At 41.6% G+C, this 22,003-nt stretch overlaps 1 protein-coding gene across 2 annotated transcripts in view; it reads left to right on the top strand.

Annotated features, from left to right (window-relative positions):
- Window positions 1–22,003, top strand: part of UNC13B (unc-13 homolog B) — a 210,768-nt gene that overhangs the window by 70,348 nt on the left and 118,417 nt on the right. For both annotated transcript variants that reach the window (XM_050987179.1, XM_018922952.3), the window contains exons 9-10: window positions 8,201–8,527; window positions 10,453–10,543. In XM_050987179.1, coding sequence (XP_050843136.1) covers window positions 8,201–8,527; window positions 10,453–10,543 — 418 coding nt within the window. The remainder of the gene's footprint in view (window positions 1–8,200; window positions 8,528–10,452; window positions 10,544–22,003) is intronic.

Here is a 22,003-nt window from a genome sequence, read left to right as displayed (position 1 = left end):
AAATTTTCTTCTGCAGAAAATCTAGCACCTACACAGCACCAAAAAAGTCATCAGGGTTCTAATGGCAATTCCCTGCGTGAAGGCAGAAACAGTACTTCGGGAAATACTGTTTCAATAAAATCTAGCTCAGTTCCAAATTTATCAGATAATAAGGAGGAACTTTTACAAAGGAGGAACAATACTAAAGAAAACCTATCTACTGGCCAAGTAAACAGAGAAGAACACCAAGATAGTGCCCCTGCTACCCTTAAGGCCAAAGAAGAGCAGCAGAAATCTAAGAGTACTCAAAAGGAACCTAGAAATGTAAAAGGAGGACTGATGAAAGAGGGAGTAAATGCAGCAGACTTAAGGAAAGGCTCTGTTGAATCCACCTCTTCAGCCAAAGGGCCAGAAGCTCCAAGTGCAGATGATGCTCAGAAGAAGCACCCAACAGGTTTTCTTTCTGGCTTTCTTCACATTCCTTCAAATGAAAATACAACCAATAATCAAGATTCAGCTGCTAAAAGCGAGGGTACCACTTCTCCTGGAATATTTTCTGGCTTATTTAGGTTTGCCTCAAGTGAAAACTTGTCTGAATGTAAGCAAGAGAAGACAAAACCAAATTCTCTGGGCTTCATGAAGCTTTTTGATAGAGGTGAGGATTCTAGCTTGGAGACAAAACCCAGTAATTCAGGAATGGCTTCTGACAGTCAAAGCAGCACTGGAGAAAAGCAGGAAGCTTCCAGCTTCTTAAAAAATCTGCTGCCAAAACCAAAGGAGAAGCAGGATAATGTGAAAACAGTGGAATCCTCCACAACTGACCACCTATCCAGTGCAAGAGTAAATGAAACAACTGAGCCTCATCTTCCCCACAGTGGACATCCTGTGCTCCCTGAGGCCCTAAATCTGCAGGCCAATGTGCAGGATTTGTCTGGAAAGCCTGTAAATAGTAAGCATATTCCTCACCAGGATGCAGACTCTAAAGTTCTTCCAACTCCTTTTAACAAAGGATCAAATGAATCCCTCAATTTGACTAATAAAAGCTATAACCCTACAGAGCAGTACTCACCTTATCAGGAAACAAGAAGCCATTCTAGCTTTGAATGGGAATATGAAGTGGGGGGACTGGCTGACACTCATGGAATAGCAGTACCAGTTTACTACGTGTTAAACCAGAACCCTGTTCTGCCCCCTCAGTTCTTGGACTGGCCTGAAAATGATGTGGTAATGAATCTTTGTAAAAAGGATGGGAATGCAAATGTGATGGATTGGCAGACTAATGCCAATTTTGATGGACAGAGTCTAGATTTAAGTGTGATGTCATATGAATCATTTGACCAAGTAATGTTGCAAGATATTTGTTTGCAAGAAGACAATGCATGGACTACTAGTTCTCTCAATGAAAGTTACAGTAACTTTCCACCCATTGAAAGAGATGGCAGTTACTCATTTGAAGAGTTACCCATGGATTTGAGCTACTCCTCTGGCTGTGATGGAACAATGTGGACACTAATTGACCAAGACAGTTTAAGTATGGATGAAGGATTAATGTACACATCCTATAGCCGGGAGTATCAGGAGTGGATAATGATGCTTGAGCAGGGTGTGTGGTGGCCATCAGAAGATGGTGATTGTGGATACTACATGTACAGTGACAACCAGTATGTGTATTCCTTGCTCACTGATCCCACTGGACAGTATGTCTACGTGTGTGCTCCTGAAACTTACTCCTACATGGATTGCTGGGATTATAATTTCCAGATGGATTCCATTCCAAGAGCTGTGCTGGAAGACAGCACAATTGCTGTTTGTGGTTTCAAAGTCCCTCTTGGCAGTGAGGATGAACTATTTTGGTTTGCTGAAGAAGAGTGTCTAGATGATTATACAACAAATAAACCCCTGGATTTGTCAGTAGCTTTGCAGAGGAGTGACCAGCTAATGAACATGAATTTGGAAACTTTTTCACAAATGTTTGAGGAGTCAATTTATTATCAGAGAGAGCAGCCATTAGACTTTTCAGGTTATAAACTTCAAAAACTCAAAGTAGATTTCCGACCTGAAAAGGAAACCCCGAATCATTCAGAGGAGCCTCCGTTAACCCTTGATCTCAGGACACATTCCAGGGCAGCTTTCAGTAAATCTCTGAGTAAGGAAGTCCACACCAAGGAAGTTGGTAAGACTGTCCCAGTGACAACTTCTGGGAGTGGGTCATCAGGATTCTTTGGATTCCAGCTGTTTCAGTCTACTCCTAAAGCTGAAGAAACTGCGGCATCTACTGAAAGAGTAACAGAAGCAAAAAAGACTGAGGAAGATAAGAAAACACCAGTGAACAAAGTTAGCTCCCTATTTTCTGCTTTGGGTGGACTAATTGGAAAGTCTACAAGCCCTGGCTCTGAGACATCAGAAGATTCTGCCTCAAAGAGAACAGACACACGGTCAATATCATCTGAAAATAAGGCTGATATTTTACCACTTACACCAAATAAAAAGTTAGATGAAGAACAAGCTGGGCAGAAGTTTCCTGTTACATCAGAACCAAGAAGAAATACTTCATCAGAAATTAAATTGGAGGCTTCTAGAAATGAAAAGCCAGAATTACACCAGACTGAAAACATCTGTGTTAAAAAACCAGGATTAACAAGATCTCCTTCTACACTGAGCCAAACTGCTGTGGATGGCAGACCCACATGGGAAGAGAGACCTGTTAAAGCAATTCCAGCTTCCAGGCATCTTGAGAGGCATGCAGCCATTAATGAACCAAGTCAGCCACAAACAGCTCCGAGCCAACCAGCCACTGAGCCTGAGGAGACATTATTTAAAAGTGCTCTGAAATTGTTCAGTCTTGGAGAAGATTCTCCTGTAACCTCAACTGCCAACAAAACCCAATCTTCTGGATTTTTTGATTTCTTTAAAACACAAGTAAGCAAAGTGCCACAGCCATCACCAGAACTGGAGAAGAGGCAAAGTAATAAACCAGAAGAGGTGAAACAGCCAGAACAAAAGGAAACCTCGGGCATCTCATCTTTGTTTGGATCCCTCGGAGATCTCTTCAAAGCGGAGCCTGTGTCTTCTCAGCCAACCTCAAGTACTACAAGTCTGCCAAAACCCAACAGCAGAACTGTGACCGAGCCAAGGCAGAAACCTGAGAAGAGTGGGGGTCTTCAGAGTGCTAGTATGCCATGTCTGTCCTCCACCACCAAGGGAGAGATGAAAACAGAAGGCATGGACAAGCAGGTCTCTCTTAGCCCCAGGGTGCAAGAGGAACAACAAAGTAAAAAAGCCATGGAGGAATCTCCTGAGAGCAAAAAAGTGCCTCCTGGAAATGTTTCACAGAAGCCAGTGAGTGCAGGTCCCAGAGGAAGCCAGCTGGGCCAGCCAGCTGGGCAGCAAAGCAGCACACCCACAGTCACACCAAAGCAACAGGGAGGTCGTTTAGGAGACACAGCTAATCGGGCAAAACCAAAGCCAGACCAGACGCCCAAAGAGTCGGGTTTCAGTTTGCCATTCAGCTTCTCTGATATCACTGCTCCGAAATCCCAGCCAGCCAGTAAGAGCATATTCTCCTTCTTCACTGGATCAGATGAACCAAAGCCTTCAGCACCTGCTGCTGCTCCTGCTGGTGGGAAGCAACAAGAAACAGAGGGGCTGTTCCATCTGCCCTCCTTCTTCTCCAGTGGTCCAGCTCCTGAAAAGAGTGTACCTCAAAGAAGTACTAGTTTTAGCTTCTTCAATTTGACATCCTTTTTGGATGAAAAGCCACAAACTACTCCAGGGCAGGAAAAAGCAACTAAACCAGTGAATTCTAAGCCACCACCTGCTCCTAGACAGGAGAGTAACACAAAACCAGCTAAAACAGTGAATGCTAAGCCACATATGAAGCAAAGTGTTCCCACCGACTCTGGTGTCAAAACCAGCAGTGCTACCATGCAACAAGATGCAGACAATAAAAAAGAAGTTGATGATATTATTGCAGCAGTCACTGGCAAGCAAACGTCTGATGACCTCATGATCCCAGAAAATAAATCAGAAAAGCTGGCAGTGGACAATGTAGAAAGTATTGCGGCAGCAGCTGAAGAGAGTGGTTTAGAAAAACTTCCACAGATCAGTGGAGAGAGTGACTTAGGAAAGCTTCCACAGGCCTATGAAGAGAGTGGCTTAGAGAAGATTCTTCAGGCCAGTGAAGAGAGTGGCTCAGAAAAGCTTTCACAGGCCAGTGAAGAGAGTGGCTTAGGAAAGCTTCCACAGGCCAGTGAAGAGAGTGGCTTAGGAAAGCTTCCACAGACCAAGGACACTGCAGTAACCAGCTTGTCTGCTCCTGGTCCTTGCATTCAGACTCCCGCTGTGCAGGAGGGTTCTCAGGACCAACAGAGTGTTTCCCCAAAGGCAGAAGAAGATGCTTTGGGTAATATGGAGAAAATGAACAGTGTTGCATTTCCTACTGATGAAGAGCCTTATTCTTCCAAAGAACAAACTTCTGAAAAGGTTGATGATAGCATGGCCTCAGGTGATAAGATGGATTCCCAGGGTCTAAATGACTTAAATAGTATGAGTGACTTGAAAAATGAAGTGGTCTCTGAAGAAGCACGTGTACAGAATGAATTGCCAGAACAAAAAGTACCTGAACAAACTGACAGATTACAAAGGGCTCAACAGCCACGTGTTCCTCCTAAAATGCCAGAGGCACCTAATTTGCAAAGCAAACCAAAGGAACCTGAGAGTGATAAATCAGTTCTGGATTCTTCAGTTGAAATGTTTTCAAGTTTCATGACAAAAATGAAACCACCTAAAACATTTTCTGGTTTCTTTTCTCAACCTCAAGCTACTGCACCTCCACCTGCACAGAAGAGGAGCTCCTCTTTCTTTGGTTTCTCATCCCTCCCAAGTGGCCCAGCACCAGCTTTCACAAATGATATATTTGGCATCTTCAAAGGTCCAAAAGAATCTCCAAAAGAGATGCCTCCGAAATCCACCCCTAAACCTCAAAGCACTGGTGTGAAAGATGTCACTGGGTCTGTTCCAGCAAAAGACTCTAGAGAACCAGAAAACACAGCTGCAGCCAGAGAGTCTAAAAGAGATGACTCTATCTCTGTGAAGAAGGATGTAATAGCTGCTTCAACAGAAGAGAACTCCACAGAAGAGTCTCCTATGAAAACAGAAACTGAGGAGAAAAAGAGCTTGGAAACCTCTAAAGAGGCACCTTTGAGTGCCACTCCAGAAACAGGAGTCTCTGGGGAGAATGAAGCCCTTGAGGTGCTGCAACAGGATAGTGAAGCACAACCCTCTGAGGTGGTAGATGCTCTGCCATGCCAGTCTGATCTCAGTGGTGCAGCTGATACAGTGCAGACTGAGGCCACTGACCAGGCAGATGGAGGTACTTTCCAACCAGTTGTGGGGCCTTCAGGTGTAGCAGAGGAAGAAGTGGCTCCTGCAGACAAGGCAGCCTCTGACATCCTTCACACTGGCTCTACTGATGAGCTCACACTGGAAATGGAAGCCCAGACTAACAGGGCAGACACAAACCTTTCCCAGTTAGCTGAGAGTGCTACCCTTGAATCAGAGCCTGCTGTTGCAGGGGATCAGGCCAATGCTGGTATTGATCAGCAGGACTTGATCAGTAGTAATGATAGCAAACCCACAGCTCCAGCTGATGAGCCCAGTGTTCATCTGCCTGAGCTGAATGAAGAAAAGACAAGTGAGGTAGAAAAGCAAACTGCTGAACAGGAAAAACAATTAACAGTTGAGGGAGCGCCTGTGGAAGGGATTGCTTCCAAATCTGACTTGAAGAAACAGGGTAAAGCTAATAATGTTGCTCCAGATGCAAGCAATAGTAAACCTGTCTTTGATATACCGAGCATACCCAGTTTGCCAAAATTTGGCTTTATGTCATCTTCTGATAGTGGAAAACCTTTTGGGTCATTCTTCTCTCAACAACCACCTTCTGCTAATAAAGCAGGAACAGATGAGGGCCTTGTGTCCAGTTTTAAGAAACTCTCTATGTCTCTGTTTGAAGGAGGTGGTGAAGAAAAGGTGAGTAAGCCAGAGAGTGTCCAAGGAGCAGTATTTGGGAAAAAGCTAGATTTCTCCTTTCCCTGGCAAAAAGACATCAAGGAGACCTCTGCCAAAAAGGAACCACATGTACCACCACAGGCTTTGTCAAAACCAGATGACAAGGTGTTAGGAACAGTCAGTTCAGAAGAAAACTCAAAATCCGCAGTCTCGGATCAAGTGACTGACGCAAATATAGAAGTGAAGTTGTCTTCAGAGCAGCCTGACGCTGTAGACAATGAACGTTCTGAAGTGCCATCTGGTGCAAGCACTGTTGATGATGATACATCCAACAAAGAGCTGGGAGAGAAGCTTGACAAAGAGTTAGAAGATCAACAGAATGTGATTTCAGGTGAACTGCAGAAAGAAGATCAGGCAGAGGAGTGTGTGCCAGAGAAGCCTGAGGAGAGAGAAACTGGGGTTGATTCTGCTCCTGATGGAGCAGTACTACATCCTGACACACTGGCTGCAGATCTGCATAGCGTGGAACAACTGAATGAGAAAAGGCTAGTTACAAATGAGGCATAATAAATGGGATTTCACCATTTATAATGCAATGCTGCAGCAGTAGAGAGTGGCCTTGGTGTCTGATGTTTGTAGCTCAGTCCCGATCCCCTCCCTGTTGTCAGTATTTGTGGTATCACTGGTGACTGTCACAAACATTATGGCAAACTGCAGTAAGTAGTTATGTACAAGCCTTTACACCATTTCCCCCCTTTTTCCACTCCTTTTCTGTAAGTGTAATTGAATTTCTCATGTTCTTATAATGTGTCCTACTGAACAAAATGTTCTTAGTAGGCTAATTTCATTAGCCTTTCAGAAATTATAGCCTTTGTGTGTTAATTCTGCTGCATACAATTAATTTTGCTTTCTTGTTTAGTGATAATAATATTGTATTTGCTAAGAAAAAAGTAACAGATAGAATGTATTGGTAGGGAGGAACATTTTGTTCTCAAAATGCAAGGTAAATGTTTTAAATTTTAGAGAGAAATTCGACTTACCAATGATACATTATAGAACTACTTAGGTTCACTTCATGGAACTGAATGTATTAAAGCAGTTGCAGAAATATCAGTGAAGGTATTCTAATGCTTGGTCTTCCTAAAATCAGTGCAAAATTTATTTCATGCAGTTACGAAAGTTCCTGGGGGAAGATACCTGTATTTCACGAGTGCATTGAGTGCTGTGCATGTGCTAAGTTACAGTTGCCCTTAAAAATCAAAACAGAGGCCTGCTACACTTAAATTTAAGTATATATATAATTCTGTGTAATGCAAGTGAAACTTGTTCCTCTGATCATACAGTTGCAACTGTGCACTCACAGAACTTCCTGGCTCCAAATTCTTCCAAGATTGCAAGAGAAAAATATGAGTTTTGCTTAATTCTTGGCTATAGTTTTCCTGACTGCATGAGAAATCTCCATCTGCTTTATTTTGTTTGAGGATTTTAGGAATTCAGTCATGAAAGTGGTGTCTTGAATCACAGAGGTCACACCCCTATGAGTGGCTTTTCTTTGAAAAATTTTTCCATTTTTGTAAAAGGTTGTAAGTTGAAGGTTTTGACAGTCTTAATCTTGACTGCAACATATTTTATCATAAACTTTTAATACATAAAAGTGAAGTTTATTTTTTAACAACAGTCACCTTAAATAGATGTGATAAAGATCCCAACTTCAGGAAAACTGCAGAAGACAGAAACACTTTCACTCTGAATTGCTTATTCCTCTCTGGTTATTGGAATATCTTCACTGCAGTTTGTAGCTGGTGTAAGATGAAGCAGTAGCTGGTTCAACAAAGGCCAGTGTATAGAGCATATGTGAATGTGTGTATATATATATGTATGTATGTACATATGTATATATATGTGTGTGTGTGTGTGTGTGTGGTGTATATATATATATATATATATATATATATATATATATATACACTAAGAAGTATATATGGTCTATATGCTGGTAAATTGTGTATCAAGTATTTCTACTGCCAACCAAACTTTTGAGATTCACAAATCTATATTTACGTAATAATCATAAGAATATAATAGTTAAGTATGATTTCATAGCATGCCTTTGCAGTAATATTTAGTGTACTGCTAAGTTTTTTACATGTGCAGGTTGTTTTGTGTTTTTCCAAGCCACTGTTTTTTTCTGATGGACTTCTTTACTCTCTCATAGTCCTGCTGGCAGTAGTAGATACGGCTCCTCTTGCAATGTCAGCCAGGAGAGCTCTCACCTCAGTGAGCTGGAACATTCCCATGAAAGTGCCCATGGCTCTGAGCAGGAGGATGATCACCAGGAAAGGCAGTCAAATCACTCTTACCACAGTTCGAGCAGCTACCAGAAGGATGGTCAGGCATGGCTCAAGGAGCAAGAGGAGCCTCATGGCAAAGGAGAGGAGGAGAAGATCTGCAAAACTGAGGAAAAGCCTGCAGGCCATTCTGTAGCTCAGTTGCCTCTGGAACTTGAGAAGCCCAAGGGTGCTGATGCAGGAATACAAATGAGGTAGGTGAAGCTATTACCAGTTTATTTTCAGCTAGTTCAAAGAGGATTCTTCTTTTTGCTGTTTCCCAGGGCAAATTATGTACATTGTTCTTGCAGCCTTTTCTGACAACTGGGTTGATGTTCTTGGTCTGTGAAACATCTGTTGTAGAAGACCAGTTACTTATGGGACATTGGATAAGGTGAAGCTATGTTTGCCTTGTGTGCAAAGAGGAACACTTGCTAAAACTGTGGGTTTTGTGTGTGTAAAGAGGAACACCACGTTGGAGCTCATTTGCTGGGTTTTCTGTTTCTGGTTTGATGAATGTACTCTGGCCCCAAAATAGTTGCTTCCATTGCCCATGTGGGAACAAGTTTATGATTGAACAACCAGGAATTACATTTTCATGGTTACAGCTTCACTAGTTCCATTCTTGTAGACTATCACCGTTAGAGTCAGTGTTTATGTAGCTGTAGGTTGTAGAGAATTACAGCATGAATAGACATTTTGGTCTGACTGACTCACTGTGGGAGCTTTTCTTGTCCTTGTACTTTGGCTTTCCAAGCTGTCAACAGTATTGAAAACTGGCTTCAAAAGTATTTCATCTAAGTTTGGGCAAGTAGAGTACTGGGTTTTGCACAGGTTTTTTAGAAATTTCAAATTTCACTACTTAAATTTGGGAGTGACATTTTTCCTTGAGGTAGTCAAGTCATTGCAGCCCCTGGATGTGGTTTTACTTTCATAAGTATGAGGGATTTTTTTTTTTAATCTGGTTTAGTTAGATCCATGGGAAGATGTGTGCCTGTCTGTACCCTTTGGAGAATACAGCTGGTGTCACTGTGCTTGGATGGTAGAATTAACTACAGGAGTTCATGTGTAGGCAAGCCTTACACTAAAGATGAAAAGAGGAAAACAAGACGAGAGAAGTGTTAAACTGTTTTTAAACTCTGATTCACTTTCCTCTTTTCCTTACAGAGCAGCAGGAGTCTTGTCCCAGAATGGCTGGCCTATATTTGTTCACAGGAAAGGTTATTCACATAGTCTATTTCAGGCTAATTTAGGCATCTAACTTGGATGCTCCTGCCTCACTGTCTCCCTTTCTCTCCACCCTCTGGCAGTGCTCTCCTGTCTCCGTGGAGTAGTCATGGAACTTAGCTCTGAGTGTTGATCCCTAGAGCTGCACCTGAGCTAGACCTGTAGCATGGAAGTGTTTTGGTCTCATCTATGGGGATGCTTTATACAGTCAGCACTGTGGGGTGGGTGCTTTGCAGGCAGGAGGTGTTTTTTTTTGTGATTTACACCTCAGCAACAAACAAAAGTAGGAATGCAACCAAAGGCCCAAGGGATCACAAGCTTAGGGACAGCAAGACGTGCTGTGGGCGCTGAGGTGGAGCACTGGTGATAGATCTGCCTGTCCTCTTGAAAAGCTGTAAGAAAGCGTGGAGTGACAGAGGTTCAGTGCACAGGGGAAACTCAGGGCTGAGCCCTGTTGCCAGTGTTTCCAATAAGGAGGGGCTGTAAATTTGTAGCAGGAGGAGTAGGAAGGGGCAGTGGCCAGATAAAATCTGCAGCAGGCATAGAGGTATAAAATCTTCCATCCATATCTTTATGTTTGATGCCAGTTATGATACCATTGTGTTGCATTGGCTTGATCTGGTGTCATTGACTGCTTTCTTCATATTTGCACAAACATCATCTTCCTCCTGGGTTTGGATTGTGTACAGATCATATCTTTCAGATCATCAGTTCCCAAGGTGGCTCCTGATTTTAAGAAAACCTCTCCTTTAGCTGCTCACTTCCCAGAGCACATGCACGGCTGTGCTGACTGGAGCCTGTTGGTTCCTTCAGAGCTGAAGCTGTAACCAACCAACCAACCCCTATGTGGTTAATCTTTAATGCTACAGGTAAATATCTTTCATGTAGTGATCTCCTGTTTCTTACTTTCAAGCTACCAGGGTGACATTGAGCCACCACCGTTTCCTCCAGCAAGAGCCCGTTGGATTAGAGCCATTAGCAAAGTCCGACTGCAGCTTCAACAGGTAGGATGGAATATTGCTTTTCTCCTTTTCTGAGCTGCTGTGGCTCAGGGTTTCACTTCTTCTTCATTGTAAGGCACCTCTTAGAGTTTTGATGTTTTGCAGACAAAAATTGTATCAAATGTATTGTGTAGGACTGCAGCACGTTGTGATGGTTTCAGAGCTCTCTGATTGTACCAGACATTTTTAACATCATTGTGTGGAACTAGAGGTTAATATCAGAACCGATGCAGAAGCTGAGAAATTACCTCTGAATTTGTAAATAATAATAATGGTGTCTAGGACTTGAGTGGTTTAATCTAAATTGTTTGAAATGAAGACTTTTTCTCAAGGCAACTTGAGGATATCTTGTTAGTTTAGTAGGAGTTATCTGTATTATTTGTCGTGTGGAAATGTTCCTTGGGAAACTTTGCATCAAATATTTTTATATATACTTACTGAAAGTGGGTGTATAGTAAGTCTTGGTATTTCCATCTCATGAAAGTAAGATTTAAAAATAAATAGTCTTGATTTGGGAAGTCAAAAGCAAAAGGTTGTGACATTTTCTATAACAGTATAAACACTCTTGTTTTAGCAAACACTGTTTAAGAACCAAAAAAGTTGGATTTAAAAAAAAATTCGTAAGGTTTTATCCATCTATATGCCCACAGAAAGATAACATATGGTGTTCATGTTCCCTAGATTTTGCCTGCTAGCCCAAGTGCAGAGTTAATATATTTCACTTAGAAATACTACTTTCTTCTAGAGATGACTTGTTTTGTTTTTATCAGAGATTTTACAGTATCTGTCACATTCAGGACTTTCTCTTTTGATTTTTGCAAATTTTCAAGAACTGTTGTTGCTTTGCATCTTAGGAGGCAAAATAGAATTTCTCTTGTTTTATCTGGACTGTAAATGCTTTTTCATCTAAAGTGGCTTCACTTCTGAATAGAGAGGATTTGTTATAAAACTCTCAGTATGACATAGAAAGTGAAGAACACCACTAGTATTTAAGAAGAAGTGAGCTTCTGCTGTGATTTTATAGAGTATGGAAACAAAACAGTTTAATTCTGTGCCATATGGAAAACAAGTGCACAAACAAGGGACAAGAGATTCAACACCACCTATCCATGGATCTCTCCCTTTTCCTGTGAGAGAGTAGAAGGGCCATAAGGTGGTTCACCATTGTTTTGTGATTCTGCTGAATTGGAAGGATACCGTGCTTTGAGATGATTGTTACTGAAACAGTAGTTTAGTTTTGATAGCAAAACGTTATTATTTGCTTTGCCTTGACCACTGCTGACAGCTATTGATCAAATTTTCCCTTAAACCAAAAATGTAATAATTGGAGCTTTCCGGGAGCCTGCTGTGGGGCTTAGCTGCCTTTTCTGTCCAAAGACTTTTCCTTACCTGTGCTCTAGGTCTCTCCTGTGCCATATAAATCCATATCTAATGATTAGGACAAGGAATACTGGAATAATAAAGGGCTACTGCAAAAACAGGACAAAGCCCCATTTGCTCTTCTTGTGTTAACTAGATGACCCTTTTTCTTTTAGTCTTTTCTTGCCAGGATTTTTAGGCACTTTTCCATCAGCCTGGCTTTTTTTTAAAATTTTCTCTCCTACTCATTTCTTTATTTTCCCTGAAGTGCAGTGTCCAAAGCTCAATGTAGAAATCCAGCTGTGAGCCTGCTCATGTGCACTACAGAGTAACCAAGACTTTGTTCTCCTGTCTGTGGTCCTGATATTCCAAGATAATCTGGCTGTCCTGCTGTGATGGTGCTTTTTATATCACAGGCTATCACTGATGCATAGTTATCCTTTTACACTTTGCAGTGCTGAGGTTCTTTCTGAAAAAGGGTTTTGTCTGTTGTTGCATAGCCTGTCTTGGTGTTGGCTTTGAACTTATCCTTACAGAAGTTGTTTTTTGTTGGTTTTTTTTCCATTTTGTAATCACTCTGTTGTCTGGGTTTTCCTTACCATTTACGTGAACAAATCATTCAGGTTGTCTGTGACAAAACCAAAGCTGATGGCTTGTGTGCTACCAGAGTTGCCTAAGGGATCTTGCTTGATACATTCTTTGAATTTGGCTACCATGACTATCAATTTTTTACCAGTATGTTTGCATCTATTTTAACAGCTTCATCGAGTTCACAGGGTATAAAGGTTCTATTATTCTCTCTCTACCCCTTAGAATAATTTAGCTTGTCATAGAAGGAAGTTAAATGCATTTGACACAGTTCTACTCTTGATGAAACCATGCTCACAGTTATTTCTCTCCTTTTCATGTTCTAGAAGATTTGCAAATAATTTGATTATTTGTTCCAGTCTTCAATCCCCAGGGAACTGGAGTGTGTGTGTGTGAAGCTAGTGCTTTTATAATTCCACAAGCCTTTATCTTACTATTTTTTAAGCCTAAATACTTGCTTTGTCTGTTTCAAATCTTCAAGCGTGTTGCCTGTTTCTCAAGTTCTTAGTGCTTAGTGATTATCAGTGTTGCAACCTCGAACCTGAGGACAGATGTTTGTCAGAGCCATCTGACTAAACAGAGAAGGTGGTTATTTCTTTAATTTTTTGTCTTTACTGTAGCCTCTTTTAAATAACTTTCTAAACCTTTTTCCTTTAAAACCCCCCACAACAATCCAGTATTAGTTCTGTCAGTTGCCTGACTGTGCTTGTCCCTTTCATTGAAGACCTGAAGCAATTAAGGCATCAAATTTCCAGCCTTCTTAATGCTGCCTGATGATACCTCTTCCTATGAATGGCATCCATCCTTTATTTGTCATATTGTGTATTCATTGCTGGGTGTTTAATTTTCTGCTTCAGTCTTTTGATTCCTTTCCTGTGCAATCATTTTTGTCCTTAAAAACTTCCTCAGGAAGAGAGCTCAAGCCCTCCTGGAAGGCAGGAGGTTTCTTCACTGGGTCAGTCTTCAGTGATTTTTCTCCAGTGATGCTATTTCATTAGCTGTTAACAGCTTCTTGAACTCCCTGGTCCTTTAAGCCTCTTTCTTTTGAGCTCTAGTCATTGAGTTTTTATTAGTTTGTGTTCTTGAATCACATAGTGTTTTCTAGCTTGTCTAATTCCTTTCCTTCTTAGGTACCAGGGTGACTCTCACAGTTTCCTCAGATGCATTTGCATCTTCATTTCTCTCTGCACTTATGCTCAGATCTAGAAGAGTATCTCTGTAGTTGCTTTCCGCGCAAGTTGTCATCAGTTTCTCCATAGATTTTGTTTGAAAGTCAGTGATGCAAAGACAGACTTTCAGACGAGGATCAGGATTTTGAAGGACCATGTGGTGATAGTCTAAGCAGGTGATTCTCTTGGTAGCTAGAAAAGATCATGTCTCATTTTTCTGGTCATTGTATTAACATCTTTCCATCTTCTGTCATTGCCTAAAAACTTTCAAGAGGGCTATCCTTGTTTGTTCCAGAACTTCAGAGCAGATGGTTATGTCCCTATGTTGGAAGGGATGTCTCCAGCACACTTCTGTCTTCCTCTTTCTCCATGTGTCTTAACATTTCATGAACATACTTGGAGCTCCACCTCACAGATCTGAGGGGCTGGACTCCTACCACATGCACTAATGAAATGATTCTTGCAATCCTTAATTGTTAATGATCTGACTGAATTTTGAAAGAATAAAGAAAAAGTCCAAAACAGAAAAAGACACCCAAGAAGTTTCCATATGTGATGTGATTATAAATCCCCTGAGCAATTCAGCCTCCTACCTGGGAAAAGATTAATATTCATATGAATAATGTACATGCATCCTACATTCTGACCATGAGTCAGAGAAATGTAGTATTTTAATTAAGACTTGACAGTTACGAAATGGCACAGGAATTTGTTACTGTGCCTGTTTAAAAAGCTTTGTTGTAGCATGCACGTACGTTTTGTTCTTCACTTCTGCTGTTTTTCTTGTTCTCTTTCTGTGTGAAGAGGAAACTTAATTATGCTAGAATCAACTAGGGTTTTCATCCCTGCAAGGAATGACTCAGTAATCCTCACCTTCACACTCAGAACTTCGACTACAAAGAGGGATTAATTGATAGTTCATCTGCTGCAGTCCCTCAGTGGGAGCTTCTTTTCCAGAAGAAGAACAAACACGTATATATTGCATCTTCAACTTGCAGCCCTCAGTAACTGAAATAGCCTCCAGCTAGGGACACGGCTATGTGACTTCTAAAATTATACAAATTTGAATCTGACTTTTGTATAACAGAAGAATTGGCAGACCAAAGAAGAGCAAAAATTCAGTTAAATCATCAAATTACCTCTCTTACCAACTCTTTTAAGTATATTTAAATATTAGAAGAGGGTATGGGATCTGGGATTTTCTCCACTTACATTGAATTTTTTGAGGGAAGAAAAAGTTTTATGCATAATTTTCCTCTCTTATGTCAGTATATTAAATACATCAGTTGACTTGGTTTTTTTCAAAACCTAAATAGCAGGAGCAGTGTTTCCTCCTTTTTTAAGTAATGCCATTTTATACCAATTATTTTGATTTAACCTTTGTTATTCCCTGTTAAATATCAATAGTGTGTTCTTCTTGACTGATACATAATCAGGTCACAAACTGAAATGGCAGATGTAGTTCATGACAGTAGTTTTCTGGAATATGAAGATCACTTGCAGTAGCAAGGACTAAAGGGGGTTTTCCTTTAGTGTTGCAGGTACCTAGTCATATCCTTAGTCTGATTTTCTCATGCTCTATAGCTTTTCCTCTGATCAAGCACCTGCATATATTTAAGAATCATGAGGTTCTCAGTTTTAAAAGCCCTGGTCCTGGGAGGGTGGTGTGTTGGTGATTTTGTAGTGTGAAGCCCTATTTTGATTTTGAGAAAGGAAGCTGTTGCTGCAAAGCACCAGTATTCCCTTAATAAGCAACAGTGGGATGCCCTAAGGAGTCTTTGCTGGACTTAAAGTCATGGTGAAGAGACCAGCAGGGTCTGGTGCCAGTTTCGGTTGCAACTTTGATTGTAAGTTACCCCTCTGTCCCTGTGTGAAATTAACCTCCACATGTGAACCCAGACACTTTGATGTGTAATACCAGGGACTGTACACCTGTGGAGAACAAACTGTTTTGAGCCGGTCAGCAAAAGACTGGAAGATGTCCCTTTCTACCTCTCATGGATCTTGCAGTCCATGCAATAATTTACTTTTGGCATTTTATTTCCCTTAAGCTTTGTTGCCTAGGTGTCTCTTTATCAGTCCCGTGAAGATGAGTAAGCTCTGCATTTTCAAAGCCTCCCACGCAGTGGCAAAGAAGCAAACTGAAGCGCTGTGACTCTGAGAGTTACTAGAAACTTCTCTTCATGCAGAAAAAGTACATCTCCAGTTAAATATCTTCCTTCTTTTCTATGTAATGATCAGTGGAGGTTATCTTAACCTCCACCAAAATACTAACGTTCCTGATCAAGTGTTCTAGGGATCAGTGTTGGTGGGGATCTGTAGAACATTCTTGTGGTCATGAATTTGCTGTTCCTACCCTCAAGTGGAGATCCTGTTGGTCAGGCATGATCTGAGGGTTGCTGCCAGCAGTACTGCAGACTGTCTGGTGTTAGGTGGCTATAGTAGTCAAATCCTTTCTGAAAACACAGCTTTTAGATCTCTTGGGGTTTGCACAACAGCAGTTATTTAGAAAGCATTCAAATACAGAAGTACTGGGGACCGTCTCCTCATGACATAATCTTGGTTCTCTCTGCTGCATCTGAGTTTCCAGGCTGGCAAGTCTTGTGGGACTCTCCAAAGCCCTTTGTGCCTTTCCCGAGGCAGCTTTTAGTGTGGGATGATTCCCTGGTGTTTGAACAATTTATGTCTGTTGTTGCCTCTCTGTCAGGAGGGCTTCAGCTGACAGGCTGTGCTGAAATGAGGGTAAGCTTATTTTTTCTCCAAATATCTTAAATAAAATACCTGCATATTCACATCTGTTGGGGATAAAAGCCATTTTTATTTATTCTTTCTGAGATTCCCTATGACTTACTATAATTTTTTAATGTGCTTTACAATGAACATTAGAGCAAAGCAATAATTATTTGCATGTACACACCATAAAATAGTGTTGTGCCTTCATTAGCTGCTGTTGTGATTTTTGAGCAGCTGTTTGATAACCTTGCCTCCAGTGGAAAAGAGAAGCCTTTCCCCTTTTAGAGCAGTTAAGAGAAATGGTGTCTTGTGAAGCAATGTGCAATGTTTTCCATGATGGCCACAGCAGCTCAGAGCCTGCTCAGTTGCTCTTTCTGCAATCTTCTCCAACATATCAATATATTGACCCTCATCTCTGCTAAAACCCAGTTTTGGTGTTGATGATCTGTATCCCCTGGCACACTAGGTGTCGGTCCCCTTCAGTTTTCTCAATATCTTCTTGTTGCTGTTTAGGAAAAAATCCAAACGAATTCAGGGGGCTTTGCTTCTCTAGACCTGTGCTGTAAACTGCGCATAATCTGTAAGTAACAATTAATTTGAAGCCCTTAAATGGGAATCCAAGATTAGTTTGCTTTTCTTCTGAAGTTTATTCCATTTATTTCCTTAAAAAGAAAGAGAATATGTTTGTGCAACATCTGGGATATAGTTTACAAAGATGGTGTGTTCCACCATCAGTGCATCTCTTTCTTGGTGACAGTACTGCACAGTAGGTTCAGGTAATCCAGTTTGCTGAACTCTGTGCTTCTCTAAGGTCATAATGACAGCATTATTTACAAATGGACTGTCATGATAAAAATGAATTTTCTTAAGGTAGGTATGTCTAGAATAAGGGAGGAATAGGACTCTTGGTCCTGATCTAAATACTGAGTGACACTGTGATTGTGACCTAGGTTTGCCACGGTTTAGAAAAGTGCATTGACTGCTAAGATGTAACACTCCTTAGGGGAATGACTCTCCTGTGCACTCCCTCAACTGTTTGGACATCTTATGGTCCTGTAAAGCAAGTTTTGATTGTGACAAGTAGGTGTTTTCTGAAGAAAAACACCTTTATCACCAAAATCACTTTATTCATCTCCATGCAAATGTATCTCTGCTGATCAGAGAAAAAGATGTGGGTGGCAGCAATGTGCTGGCGACATGAATAGATGACCACAGTTGAGTTGTCTTGTACAACTCCTAGATTCTTGGTAAGACTGTGTATCCATGATTTCTGCCTTTTTTCTTTGGCAACATTTCTCATAGGTTATCAAGTCACAGCAGTTTCTGTGGTGGTTTTGTACAGAAATGATCTGAGTGTGGCAGGCTGAAGGAACTGTCTGTGTGCACATAGTTCATCCCTCTGAACTGAGGTAAACTACAGTTAGCTTTTTTCTCTTGTCTGATGCTGCCCAGCTTGCATTCGCATTTGTACTGAGACTCTTCCAAAAACCCTCTTGACCAAGTGATTGTCTTTTCTCAGGATCTGCTGCAGAGATGAATCTTTCAGTAAAAATGAAACACAGATCTCTTTGAAGAGGACCAAGTCCTCTAAAGGCCATAGAACAACACTAGAAATGGAGCTGAGACAATAATTGCAAAACTCCCCTTTACACCTTTTTTTGTGGATATAATGGTGGCCAGAATTACAACAGAGTGCTCTGGTGATAGAGGTGGTGTCTGATTTGGAATGGGGCACAAAAACTTGCGGTGTCCTGATCACCTTGACATGACACTCATGCCTATGCTTATCAGAAAGAATTGCGAGAATTTCATCTGACACTGGAGTAAGCCAGTTGCTTCTGCTCAAAATAGGGGTGCAATGGGAGAGGTGGGTGGGGGGACTCCTACCTGCCACATACGCAGCCCTTAAAAATAGCATTGGCTGTTGGGAGAGCCAGACTTCACACTCTTATTTTTAAGGATCTGTGTGGGAGGAGGGGATATTTCCCAGTTCTGTGTATTACTGAAGCAATCTGTACAAGAAATGCTTCACCAGAGAGATAGCAGTGGGCTTCAGCTTACAAAGCACAAGAGTTTAAAGATGATCTAACCAGCACTGGCTGTGAGCATCATAAACGAAGCAATAGCTATTCATGCAGTGTTAGCAAATGCACTGAATAATAACATAACTTCATCAGAAAGGCCAGAAGGCCAGAAAAAATGGGCTAGGACTTTACAATTTTTGCTTTTAGACTTGCTTTTCTCTCAGTTGTTTCTTGTTTTCCAAGCTGTGTGGTTATACAACATGTTTAGATGTAGGGCAGGGTTACCTTGCATGCTTCTGAGACAATTTTTGGAGTCATGTACAGATTGTGTAACTGAAGTCTTCCAGTACTGTGCTGGAAGATTCAAGATTCAATCCAGATTGAAGTGAGATGATTGCTTTGTTCCCCCCCCCCATTGTAAAAGTGGTATTCAATGCATGGTGCTACATAGCATGTAAAATCAAATCATAGAATCATAAGATGGTTTGCATTGGAAGGGACCTTAAAGATGAGATTATCTAATTCCAACACTCCTGGTGTTGCCAGGGTCACCTTCCCCTAAAGCAGGTTGCTCAAAGCCCAGTCCAACCTGACCTTGAATACTGCCAAGGACGGAGCATCCACAGTTTCTCTGGGCAACCTGTGCCACTGCCTCATCATCCTCACAGTAAAGAATTTCTTCCTAATATGTAATCTAAACCTACTCTCTTTCAGCTTGAAACCATTTTATTTTTTTCTGTCACTTCTGAATAGTCCTTCTCCATCTTCTTTTTGGGCTCCCTTCAGGAAGCCCAAAGCCCTGAGAAGGCCACAATTAGGTCACCCTGGAACTTCATATTTTCTGGGCTGCACAATCCCAACTCTCTCAGCCATGATCCATCCCTCTGATCATCTTGGTGGCCTCCTTTGGGCTGACTCCAGCCAAGTCCCTGTCCTTCCCATGCTGGGAGCCCAGCTCTGGATGCAGTGCTCCAGGTGGGTCTCAGCAGAGCAGTGGGGCAGAATCCCCTCCCTGCCCTGCTGCCCACAGGGCTCTGGATGCAGCCCAGGACAAGTTTGGCTCTTTGGGCTGTGAGTGCCATGGCAGGGCATGTGCAGCCTCTCATCCACCAGGACTTCCAAGTCCTTCTGGGCAGGGCTGCTCTGGGGCTGCTCATGCCCAGCCTGTGCTGGTACCAGGGGATGTCCCAGCCCAGGTTCAGCACCAGCACTTGGCCTTGTTAAACTTCATGGTGTTCCCATGGGTCCACTTCTGAGCTTGTCTGGGTCCCTCTGGATGACATCGATTTGTTCTGGTGTGTCAGCTGACAACAGAGTAGCATTTCTATTTTCTGCATAGAATTCAACCAGGTCTTGTGATGCAGGAAACAAACGAATGCTGCCTGTTAGGATGTAGTTCTTATTGAGTTAACCCTTACGAGTTGATAAGAACTTTCTTTGCATCCAGACTAATTTCTTGGTATTCAGATAGGATTTTTAAGCCATCTGATAGACACACATGTACTGTCTGCTGTCTGCTCGTATTTAGTCGGGATAGGTTTGTGACACTGTGGAGGACCGATCAGATGAGCTGGATTTGGGTCAAACTGTGTGTTCCTTTCTATTGCTTTGATGGTTAATGACTGACACTTTCAAAAGGGCTTTTCAGTGGTTCCCCATTGGTTTGATTTGAAGTCTGGAGATGGTAAAGGTGGGACCAGTTCTTCCTTTCCTCAGTTTTTGAATCTGTAGGAAAAGGCCTGCAGCCTTTCCTGGCAGTCTGTGAGCTGGGTTTATAACACACCTCCTCTGCTGAAAGGCACTTGAGAACATCAGTGTATCAATATCTGTTCTGCAGGAGGAATTTCCTGAGGTTGTTGACAGCTCTACCCTTTGTGTGCTGTAAAACTAAAGATGATTTAGGCATGAAGCTGGGGTGAAATCCCAAATGTAGCTTGAGATTCTCATCTGTTGCTCAGATGCTGTAAGGACTGAGGTAAATCTGAGTGCCAGTTTACTGGGGTGCTCTAGGCAGGGAGTCTCTTGCTGTCTGGGTGGCTTTTGCTTTCAGGTTTGCAGGATGATGTCGTACCAGGTGAGCAGTGGTGCTGCCCTCTGGACTGTGGGGGTATGTGCTCAAAACAGGAGTATCCTGTTTAAGCTGTGTTTATGCATTGGATCAGTAAGAGAGGGAAGGGACATTCTGGGTAAGTGTAAACTCTTTCAGTCTGCCCTCACTAGTTAGGGCGGTAGAAATAGTTATGAAAAGAAAACTTTTCCTGGCAAATGGGAAATTACTAAAATTAATTGCTTTATGCTCCATGCTACACTGTGGCAAGCAAGGTAGGCAATAGGTCTCTTCTGCCTGTATTTCTGTAATATTTCTAATATGACGTGCAGGAATCAAATCAAATTATATGGAGAAAATGGGGACTATTGCAAACATCAGAGAGTACAAGTTGGGGAGGGGGACCCAGGGTGGGAAGGTGCTGCTGTTGTGTGAGATGAGACCAAACAAGTATGGCTCAGCTTAGTAGACTGGAAGCTAAGAGCAGATGTTGCTGCCATGAACTAATAGAGCATGGGAGTAAATATTGGCAAGTTTGCAGCTGTTTAAGTGAAAGGTTCATGTTAGCACAAGAACAGAAGGGCATAAGAACAAACTCAGTCTAGAAATCACAAAGTGATTTTATTAATTGTTAGTGCGCAGTTTCCAAATTGGTTTCTTTGCCCTTTCTAATTAAACTGAAAACAGGTCTTTTTATGAATGCTATTAAATGACAGTTGGCTGTGGGAGCAAAGAATAGGGACTTCATCATCCAGACAGCCTCTAAGTAGGCTGTCAGAAATGTCCATGGAACCACAGCCTTCGTCACTGTTCCTCATAGCACGACCTCCCTGTGTTCACTCTACCGCCTGCCTGCCTTTGCTGCCAAGCTGCCACATTGCAGGACCCTGTAGGTTTCCAAACACAACCAGAGGTGTTTAGGAGAGATATTTGCTACTTGGAAGCTCTCACTGAACTGAAATTGTGAAAATAATGTTGCAGCCTTTCTTGAGTGGTGGCTTTTCCATAAAGTTGCACAGCAGATATTAAGAATGCTAGACTGTGTGAGGGGTTTCTTGAAGAGTGGGTGTTCTTAGTGACCCATGTCTGGTAATGAGCCTGTCACAGATACAATTTTGTTTTCTGACGAATATTCACATGGTAATAGTTCAGAAAATATGGTATAGTTTGTAAACAGGTTAGTTCAGAAAATATGGTGTAGTTTGTAAACAGGTTTGTTCTTAAATCAGATTTTAGAAATTCCCCATGGGATTTCAATTTCTTATTTAGAAATTGAAAGAAAAATTTCAATTGAGTTCATAGTCATTAAAAGTTTTTTAAAAGCTAGCTCTTGAAAATTATTTTTAGGAGACCTTAAAAAGCAATAGAGATAAAATGAGGGACATGCACTAAAAAGGATATAATAGAGCTGTCCATCTAGGTGCAAATTTAGATAAATCAGTTCAAGACTCAGTTCATTTAGCCTCACTTTGGTTAATACTTTAGGTTGTTGTGTACAAGAGTATTTGAAATACAAATAGAAATTGCTTTATGTGAAAGATCA

This window comes from Serinus canaria, chromosome Z, assembly GCF_022539315.1.
Source record: "Serinus canaria isolate serCan28SL12 chromosome Z, serCan2020, whole genome shotgun sequence".
NCBI classification, from domain to species: Eukaryota; Metazoa; Chordata; class Aves; order Passeriformes; family Fringillidae; genus Serinus; species Serinus canaria.
The sequence above is the reverse complement of the archived record's forward strand: the minus strand, read 5'-3'. Positions and strand labels throughout refer to the sequence as shown.